Genomic DNA, 10,494 nt, shown 5'->3' with positions numbered 1-10,494 from the left:
TGACAAGCTGTTGGTTTTTCCTTGAGATAATAGTCTTGTTCTCTTCTGGGTTGGGATTCTTCACGTTCAAAGGGTCCCTGGGAACTTCAGCTCAGCGACATTTCCTCCTTTCAGCAACACCTCTGTAGACAGGTGTTAGGTGTGGTGATGTGAACCCCTCACTGACACTTCACCAAGCCCTCCAGACAGTCCTTTCACTAAGCTCTTTCAATCTGCCATCATTCCCTTCGTCATGGTCCCTTTAAGGGAGCGGCCATAGTTGAGTGGTGGGAGCAGCTGCTGGCAGCCAAGAGACTAGCAGGATTTGGCCTAGTCTGAGCCACTCACCGCGCACGCTCAGGACCGGGGGCTTGGTGGGAAAGGGAGGAGGGGCTTGCAGCGCGCCTGCGCAACAGGGGCGCGCGCAAGGGGCTGGTTTGGAGATCCCTTTAAGAAACCACAGGCGGAGGAATTTCTCAGAGAGAAAATAATCCTACTCACGGGGCCCCTTGGAGGCCGTTAACCCCCCGAGTCCCGGGGCCCCCCCCCAACCTCCCACCCCTACGCCCCGGCAGGCCCTCGCGCCCACGCGCACGCCCGTGGGACCCCAGGACCTGCGGCCAGCGCGCGGGGCCTCCGCCCCCTTCGTCACTCCCGCGCCAGGCCCGGCCGGGGGACCAAGGGGACCGGACCGCCGGGAACCAAGCGCCGTGTCTGCAGTGTGGGCGGGGGCCGAGAGGGGCCGCGGCCGCCGCGCCGGGAGCCGCCGTGGTACCGAGCGGGGCCCAACATGGCGGAGCGGGAGGTGGAGACCGGCCCCCGAAAGAGGGTAGGTGAGGTGAGGCCGCGGGCGGGCTCCGGACTGCGTGCGGGCTGGGGGCGGGGCGCGGCCGGCCCTGACCAGCCCCGGGGCTCGTGGGTGGGTGGCGCGGTGGTCGACGGCCCGAGGGGAAGGGGGCGGCCCGAGGCAGGCGACACCGGGGTCCCTCTCGGCAGGTGGGACAAAGCTTGGGTGGCCGGCGGGGAGGGGGAGGGGCGGGGGCTCTGGTCCGCTTGGGTCCCCCTCCCTTTTCCCAGCGTGTGGGTGGCGGTGCGTACTCGGGGGACGCAAGGTGTCAGACTCTGCTTCTGCCTGCAGCCCTCGAGGGCAAGGGAGTCCGTGGAAGTTTCTTTGGGGAGAGGTCAGGTCGAGGTGGGGGGCGGGGGGCGGTAGCGGTGGCGGGAAGAAGTCGTGGAGGGTTGTCTTCTGAGGAGTAACCCGGAGGGTGCTGCAGGAACACCGAAGCCGATTCATCATCTTCCTGCCTCTACTTTCCCCTCCCCCTTGACCGTTATCAGGACCCAAAGTGGACGTGGTACTCTTCACTTCAGGAGAAGTGGGGTTGTCGTCTGGATGTGGGAGGGACGCCTTTTGCATGACTGCGAATGTGTTGTAGTCTTGCTTCTTTACCAGCAGTTAGGAACGTGGAAGAGTGACAAGTTTCGTCGTTAGGAGGATGTCCCCAGCCAGCCTGCCTAGGTGAAGCCTTGCTTACAATAGGAGTTGTTGAAAGCCTTTTAAAAGTTTGTCTTGGAACTTTTTCTTATTTTTAATTTAATTGTGAGCGATTTTCTTCAGATAGAGAACAATACTATCGATTGAGCAATGTTTTTCAAGGCCTTTTTTTTTTTTTTTTTTTTTTAAACTTCCCTTCACCAGCGTGCGAAGCATCTAGTTTCCTATCAGGAGTCTTCTTTTTGGAAATGGTCTTAAAATGATGAGTTAGTTGTTAAGCTAAGCGGGTTAAAACATTGCTATTGAATCTTAGTGGAAAATACTCTTTAATTCAGCATAAGTGTCTGTTCAAAGATTCGTACTGTTAACATACTGACTGAGTGCTGACTGTGTGCCCGACACTGTAAAAAGTCCTTTGTGAAGAGTTCAGCTTCCCAGTTAACCATGCAGCCCATTTGTGGCTGACATGTAGACTTGTGTCCTATGTTATATAATTTCTTTCTTTACTTTTCTTTTTTTGAGACAAGATTTCTCTGTTACCTTGGTAGTTCTGGACTTGCTTTGTAAGCCAGGCTGGCCTCAAACTCACAGCGATCCACCTGCCTCTGCCTCCCTAGTGCTGGGATTAAAGGCGTGCATCACCACTGCCCAGCTGTTATGTAATTTTTTTCTTCTTCTTTTTTTTTTTTCATGACAGGGTTTTTCTGTGTTAGCCTTGGCTGTCCTGAACTTGCTTTGTAGACCAGGCTGGCCTCGAACTCACAGTGATCTGCCTGCCTCTGCCTCCCGAGTGCTGAGATTAAAAGAGTGCGCCACCATGCCGCTCCTCTACCTCCTCCTCCTTGTCGTCCTCCTCCTCCTCCAAGATTTATTTATTTTATGTATATGAGTAGCATAGGGCACCAGATCTCATTCTAGATGGCTGTGAGCCACCACGTGGGTGCTGGGAACTGGACTCAGGACCTCTGGAAGAGCAGCCAGTGCTCTTAACGGCTGAGCCATCTCTCCAGCCCTAAACTGTTTTTTTCCCCCAAAGCAGGAAATGGTCGTGATTTTAATCTCGGCAGTCAGAAAGCAAAGGCAGGTGGATCTTTTTGAGGCCACCTTGATCTACACAGCAAATTCCAGGCCATTCAGGGCTGCAGAGTGAGACTGTTTAAAAAGCGACACCTACAGAGTGAGTCCAGGACAGCCAGTGCTACACAGAAAACCCTGTCTCAAAGAAAAAGAGGGGGCACTCAGCAGGCAGAGGCAGGTGAATCGCTGTGAGTTCGAGGCCAGCCTGGTTTACACAGTGAGTCCAGGACAGCTGAGGCTAAACAGAGAAACCCTGTCTCGAAAAACCAAACCAAACCAAACAAAAACAAAAAACAAAACAAAACAAAAAAAACAACAAAAAAGAAAGAAAGAAAGAAAGAAAAAGCGGTGGAGGAAGGAGGAAGGGAGGCAGGCAGGCTAGGTATGCCTGTAATCCACTCGAGAGGCAGATGGATCTTTGTGAGTTCAAGGCCAGCCTGGTCTACAAAGGGAGTCCAGGACAGCCAAGGCTACACAGAGAAACCCTATCTTGAACCCCCCCCCCCCCCCAAAAAAAAAAAAAAAACAAGAAAGAAGGGGGAAGGTGAAACCGTTGTGGTGGTACACACCTTTAATCTCAGCATTCAGAAGGCAGAGGAAGGAGGACTCTAGGAGTTTGAGACCAGCTTGAGAGGTAGAGGGAGAAAAAGGAAGAAAGGAGGAAGGGTGGGAAGGAAATAAGAAGGCGGAAGAGACTACGAAGGAGTTAATTCTTATAAGAAAATTAGGTGAACTTGGACTCGGTGATAATTTCATAAATTACATCGAAAGTACTTGAGACAAGCTGGGTGTGTTGGTGCATGCCTGTAGTGCCAGCACTCAGGAGGCAGAGGCAGTCAAATCACTGTGACTTCAAGGCCAGCCTGGTCTACAAAGTGAGTGCAGGGCAGACAGGGCTATCAGACAGAGAAACCCTGTCTTGGAAAACGACACACACACACACACACTGACATCTTTTTTCTTTTCAGTGCTGGCGATTGAACCCAAGGCTTCATGCATACTTTAATTGAGCCACCCAGTTTTCTTTTCTTCTTTTTTCTCTTTTCTTTCTTTCTTTTTTTTTTTTGAGACAGGGTTTCTTTGTGCAGCCTTGGCTCTTAACTGCTGAGCCATTTCTCTAACTCCACATATAATATTTTCAATAGCTTTTGTATGTATAATTCATTTTATTGTTGAAAGTTTGTTAAAATGTTCAAAAGAGTTGATTTCTGTGCCTTTCCCCACCATACAAAATGTTAAATTCCATTGTAGGCAGATTGGTGGGAGCTGCTCAGTACAGTTTCCTTCCTTTCTTGATGATGATGATGGTGTGTGTGTTTTGTTTTGTTTTTGTTTTTGTATTTTTTTTGGTGGTTTTTTGAGACAGGGTTTCTCTGTGTAGCCTTGGCCATCCTGGACTCACTTTGTAGACCAGGCTGGCCTCGAACTCACAGCGATCCGCCTGCCTCTGCCTCCCGAGTGCTGGGATTAAAGGCGAGCGCCACCATGCCCGGCTTGTTTTTTGTTTTTTGAAATAGGGTTTCCTCTGTGTAACAGCCCTGGCTGTCCTGGACTTACCTTGTTACCAGTCTGGCCTTGAACTCAAAGAGATCTGCCTGCCTCTGCCTCCTCCTGAGTGCTGCAGTTAAAGGTGCATGCCACCATACATACCTGACTCTTTTCTTCTTTTTGAAACAAGAGTCTCATATGTAGCCTAGGATGGCCTTGGGTTGGCTTTGTATCCATGGTTTACCTTGAACTCTTACCCCCTACTTCTACTTTGCAAGTGCTGGGTTTACAGGCATCTATCTACCTGTAAGCCTGACATGTTCTACAATTCTTTGAGAATAATTTGTACCTTGTTGCAGTTATCTACATAGACCTGTATGCTGCTGTAAGGTTATTCAGTCTGAAATTTCATGCATGAAATGGGATTGAAGGTACTTAACTGCCTTTGACTTTTATCATCGTAAATGGAGTTATGATGTTTGATGGGAGGGGTATGCGGGGCGTTTCTGGTCATTTTGGATGAGATGTGCTGCCTCTCTGCCAGACTGGCCGTCTTGTAGGACAGAGCTCATTTTACTGCTTTTTGTAGAGTGTTTATGTCTTCCACATAATAGGTGTTCAAAGGTTTCTTACTGATTTCTTTGATTTTTGTAAAGAAGGATTTGTTCTTTTTTTTTTTTTTTTCCTTGAGGCAGGGTTTCTTTGTGTAGCCTTGGCTGTCCTGGACTTGCTTTTGTAGACCAGGCTTGCCTGGAACTCACAGAGATCCCCCTGCCTCTACTTCCTGAGTGCTGGGATTACATATGTGTGCTACCACGCTCGGCTAGGATTTATTCTTTTTTTTTAAACGTGCCTCATTCTTTTGCTTTCATGTATGTATGTGTACCATGCACATGCCTGGTGCCCATGGAGCTCAAATTAGGTTGTCAGATTCCTTGGAACTGGACTGAGAGATGCTTGTTAGCTACTGTGTGGGTGGTCAGAACCCAACCCAAGTCCTCTGCAAGAGCAGCAAGTACTTTAACCAATGAGCCCTCTCTCTAGTCTTTAGATTTTTTTTTCTGTGATAGGGCCTCACTATGTGTCTGGCTACCCTGGAACTTTTTATGTAGACAGAACTGGCTTGGATTTATAGAGAGCTACCTGTCTGTGCCTCCTGAGTTACGAGTTTAAAAGTGTGTGCCTTTAAAATGTTTTGTTTTTTATTTTATTTTTTTGGGGGGACACGGTTTTTGTGTGCAGCCCTGGCAGTTCTGGACTCACTTTTGTAGACCAGGCTGTTCTGGAACTCACAGAGATCCTCCTGCCTCTGCTGGGATTAAAGGTGGTTAGCCTAATATGTTATCTTAAATTATGTATATATGTTTCTTTCTCTGTGATACATGTGAATGCAGGTGCCCTCAGAATACAGAAGAGGGTGTCAGATCCCTCTGCAGCTGGAGTTATAAGCAGTTTGAGTTTCCTATATGGGTGCTGGGAACCATACTCCAGTCCTATGACAGTTCAGTATGCTCTTAACTGCTGAGTCATCTCTCTAGCCATCAGATTTAGGAATTGCAGTGATGTACAAGATTGTGTTTAGAAGAAGAGTGGTTTTTGAAAAAATTATTTTATGTGTATGAGTGCTCTGTCTTCATGCATGTCAGAAGGGGGAATTAGATCCCGTTGCATTTGGTTGTGAGGCACTCTGTGGTTATGAGAATTGAACGCATGACCTCTGCAAGAGCAGTTGAGTGCTCTTAACCACTGAGCCATCTCTCTTAAGAGTGATTGTTTTAAGACACTTGTGTCAACAACCTTAAGTTCTGTATAGGTCTTCCTGGTGTCTTGTTTTCCTGTTTGTGTGCTGGTAGAACAACAGATAACAGCTAGACCATGTTGATTTGATTTTAATCAGATTATATGTGAATGCCAGTCTCTTGATTTGTGGACTGGGGGAGAAGAGTATGTGGATGGATCAGTACCATTAGTCTGTGTTTGTTGCACAGAGAACCATGTTTGTACCTTTTTGTGTCTGGGTGAAGGTTAGCAACTCCTTTCTTTGTCTGACACTTTAAATCCAGGATATTTGGGGAATATTATTTATGAATTATTTTAAAATTGTAAAACTTTTTTTTTAAAGATTTATTTATTATGTATACAGTGCACATTAGATCACATTATAGATGGTTGTGAGCCACCATGTGGTTGCTGGGAATTGAACTCAGGACCTCTGCAAGAGCAGTCAGTGCTCTTAACCGCTGAGCCATCTCTCCAGCCCCAAAACTTTTATTTTCTAAGATCAATTTTTTTAGGCCGGGCATGGTGGTGCACGCCTTTAATCCCAGCACTCAGGAAGCAGAGGCAGGCGGATTGCTGTGAGTTTGAGGCCAGCCTGGTGTACAAAGTGAGTCTAGGACAGCCAAGACTACACAGAGAAACCCTGTCTTGAAAAACAAAAACAAAAACGGTCATGTATAAACTGCTTTTTTAGTTTTTTCGAGATGTTTTTTAAGTAGTTTACACATGACTGTTTTTGTTTTTGTTTTTTAAGACAGGGTTTCTCTGTGTAGTCTTGGCTGTCCTAGACTCGCTTTGTAGACCAGGCTGGCCTCGAACTCACAGAGATCCACCTGCCTCTGCCTCCCGAGTGCTGGGATTAAAGGCATGTGCCACCACCCAGCTAGATGATGATTTTTGATTGGATTATAGACTTCTGTTTTGCATTTGTTTTAATACTTTTTGTTCTTATTTATTTACTTATTTTTTTCGAGACAGGGTTTCTCTGTGTAGCCTTGGCTGTCCTGGACTCACTTTGTAGACCAGGCTAACCTCGAACTCACTGTGATCCACACTGCCTCCCAAGTGCTGGGACTAAAGGCATGTGCCATCGCACCAGGCCCCAATATTTTTTATTAAAAGAACTAAAAAGTAATTTTTTTTTCAAGACTTGGCTGTCCTGGACTCCTTTTATAGACCAGGCTGGCCTGGAACTCAGAGCTCTGCCTGCCTCTGCCTCCCAAGTGCTGGGATTACTGGTGTGTGCCATCACACCTGGCTTGGTTTTTTTTTTTTTTTTTTTCCTTAATATTTTATTTATTTTCATTTATTTTTGTTTTAGACAGGGGATTGCTGTATCTACCTAGCTAGATTGGCTGGCCTCAAACTGATAAGTGGCTCTTCAGTTTCCACTGGGATTACAGATATAAACTACCAAACTCAGCTGGAGCTTCTTTCTTGTTTTTCCTCCTAACCTTTGAACTCTCACCAAAATGGCCTTTAACAACATCTATTTGACATCTATTTGGGGTAGTCTGTACTTTTTTTTTTCTAATCATGTTTCAAAATAGTCTTTCATCTTGGTTATCCAGATGCAGAATTACATTTTTAGGTGTTTGTTTATTATTCTGGTTGGATAAAGGTCTCATTATATAGATCTGGTTATTCTGAAACTTTTATCAGTTGTTCTTTCTGTTTGAGAATGACACTAACTAAGCCTTGCTCCATTTTTCTATTTTTGTTAGAGTAAATCTGTGCTTCCCATACTAATCTCTGTCTTAGTAGCCTAGGTTTCCCATAAAAAACTGTTACTACAATGTTTTGGCTCACAGTTTTGGAGAGAACAAATAAAGGTATTGGCTGGAGAGATGACTCAGTGGTTAAGAGTTAAATGGTCTTCTTTGGGAAGGCCCAGGTTCAATTCCCAACACCTTTTTAAAAACTCCAAATTATCTGTAACTCCAGTTCCAGAGGACCCGATGCCCTCTGTAGGCACTGCATGCATGTGGTACACATACATACATGGAGGCAAAATACTTACACACATAAGCTAAAAATAAAAATAAAAATAAATCACAGTGTCAACCAGGCATGTGTTCTCTAAAGGCCTTCCGTATTCACTGTGGTAATACTTCCCACATTGCCTCTGTCTTCATCGGGCTGCTTTCTTTCTTTGTTTCTATTTATTTATTATTATGTATACAGTGCTCTGTCTGCATGTACACCTGCAGGCCAGAAGAGGGCATCAGATCACATAATAGATGGTTATAAGTCACCATGTGGTTGTTGGGAATTGAACTCAGGACCTCTGGAAGAGCAGTCAGTGCTCTTAACCTCTGAGCCACCTCTCCAGCCTGCACTCGCTTGCTCTGTCTCTTTCTTTGTTTCTTTCTTTTTTCTTTTTTCTGAGACAGGGTTCCTCTGTGTAGTCTTGGCTGTACTGGACTCAATTTGTAGACCAGGCTGACCTTGAACTCACAGTGATCCCCGCCTGCCTCTGCCTCCCGAGTCCTGGGATTACAGGTGCGTGCCACTGTACCTGGTTTTTATACAATTTTTTTTGGGGGGGTTCTTTTTTTATCACTCATGTTGTGTTTCATTTAGGGCCACTCTTTCTTGTATTTAGGGCCTACCCTAATCTAGAATGATCTTATTTCCAGATCTTTATGTTAACAACATCGTCAAAGAACTTTTTGTAAATTATTTTTTTTTAAAGATTTATTTATTATTTATATAGTATCCTGCCTGCGTGTGTGCTGCAGTTCAGAAGAGGGTACCAGATCTCATTATAGATGGTTGTGAGCCACCATGTGGTGGCTAGGAATTGAACTCAGGACCTTCAAAAGAACAGCTAATGCTCTTCTTCTTTTTTAAAAAGGTTTATTATTGAGTGAAGTATGTGCATATGTGCACATGCATGCAATGCCTGTGGGGACCAGAAGAGGGCATGGTCCCTGAAACTGGGGTTATATGTAGTTGTAAACCACCCACCATGTTGATGCTGGGGACTGAACCTTGGTCCTCTGGAAGAGCAGCCAGTGCTATCAACTGCTGAGCCAACTCTCCAGCCTCTATATTGTCAATTTCTGGTGGAGATAATAATAGTTGTTAAGGTGAAGCCGGGTGTGGTGGCGCACGCCTTTAATCCCAGCACTTGGGAGGCAGAGGCAGGCGGATCGTTGTGAGTTTGAGGCCAGCCTGGTCTACAAAGTGAGTCCAGGACAGCCAAGGCTACACAGAGAAACCCTGTCTCAAAAAACAAAAACAAAAGCAAACAAAAAAAAAAATAGTTGTTAAGGTGGCACCATTTAGCATTGTCGAGTTGAATTATATTAAATGTCTTATTAAAGCTGGGTGTGGTGGTGCAGGCCTTTAATCCTGGCACTCAGGGAGGCAGAGGCAGATGGGTCGAGGTTAGTTCAAGGCCATCCTGGTCTACAAAGCAAGTCCAGGATAGCCAAAGTTACACAGAGAAACCCTGACTTGAAAAACAGAAAACAAGAAACAAACAAAGGCTTAAAAATTATAGTTTACTTCTTTCAGTGATGAAGATTGTACATTGTACATTCATACATCATACTTACAGTCAAATACTACCATTAAACAAATTACCCAAGGAATTATCTTTCCTTTTATGTATTAAAATATACATAATAGCAGCTGGGCATGGTGATGCATGCTTTTATTCTCAGAACTTTGGAGGCAGAGGCAGGTGGACCTTTGTGAGGTTGAGGCTAATCTGGTCTATTCTGGTCTACATAGTGAGTTTCAGGACAGCTAGGGCTATTTAAAGAGACTTTGTTTCAGAAAAGTGTGTGTGTGTGTATGTGTGTGTGTTTGTGTTGGTGTGTGTGTATTTCTAAAACATGCATGTGTGTATACACACAATATGTCTACATGTATATGTGTGTTTATTATATATGTGTGTATATATGTTGTAAAAATTGTTATAAAGTATTTGAGTCCCTACCTTTCATTTTTTGGTACATTTTTGCCGTGAATTTGCTAAGTTACATGGGATTCTATGTTTATCGTTTTGAGGCACCACAGGGACTATATCGTACCTACTTTTGTTTGCTTGTTTGTTTTCGAGATGGCGTTACTCTGTGTAGCCTTGGCTGTCCTGGAATCCCTTTGTACACCATGCTGGCCTCCAGTGCCTCCTGAGTGCTTGAGATTACAGGCTTGAGACACTGTGCCCAGCCTATTGTATCTACTTGCTGTGCTGTTTTGTATACATAAGGAGTGCATGGAGATTGAGGTCTTCCTATGTCCTCATGGGGACCTCTTATTTTCTGTTTCTTGTTTGGCAATATCACACTAGTGAGTATGATGTGGATCTTACTCTGATTTGGATTTGCTTGCTTGCTTGTTTCTTTCAATTTTTTGTTTTGTTTTGTTTTTTCCGAGACAGGGTTTCTCTATGTAGTCTTGGCTTGTCCTGAGTTTGCTTTGTAGACCAGGCTGGCCTTGAACTCACAGAGATCTGCCTACTTGTGCCTCCCAAGTGCTGTGATTATAGGCATGCATACCTGGCCAGTTTACTTATTTTTTAAGATTTGCTTTTATTATCTGTACGGATGCTTGTTAGTTTTATGCCAACTTTGCACAAGCTAAGAGTCATTCATCAGAGAGGAGGGAGCGTCAATTGAGAAAATAACTCCATAAGGCTGTAGGCAAGCCTGTTGGGCGTTTTC

General features: G+C 45.2%; 1 protein-coding gene across 1 annotated transcript in view; it reads left to right on the top strand.

The window, feature by feature from the left end:
* Window positions 1-564: 564 nt before the first annotated feature.
* Zmym4 (zinc finger MYM-type containing 4) overlaps window positions 565-10,494 on the top strand; it is a 134,485-nt gene continuing 124,555 nt past the window's right edge. The window contains exon 1 of the mRNA XM_051171187.1: window positions 565-808. Coding sequence (XP_051027144.1) covers window positions 770-808 — 39 coding nt within the window. The 5' untranslated portion in view covers window positions 565-769. The remainder of the gene's footprint in view (window positions 809-10,494) is intronic.

Source organism: Acomys russatus, chromosome 29 (genome assembly GCF_903995435.1).
Source record: "Acomys russatus chromosome 29, mAcoRus1.1, whole genome shotgun sequence".
NCBI classification, from domain to species: Eukaryota; Metazoa; Chordata; class Mammalia; order Rodentia; family Muridae; genus Acomys; species Acomys russatus.
Note: the sequence above shows the minus strand (reverse complement) of the source record. Positions and strands in the feature narration are given on the sequence as shown.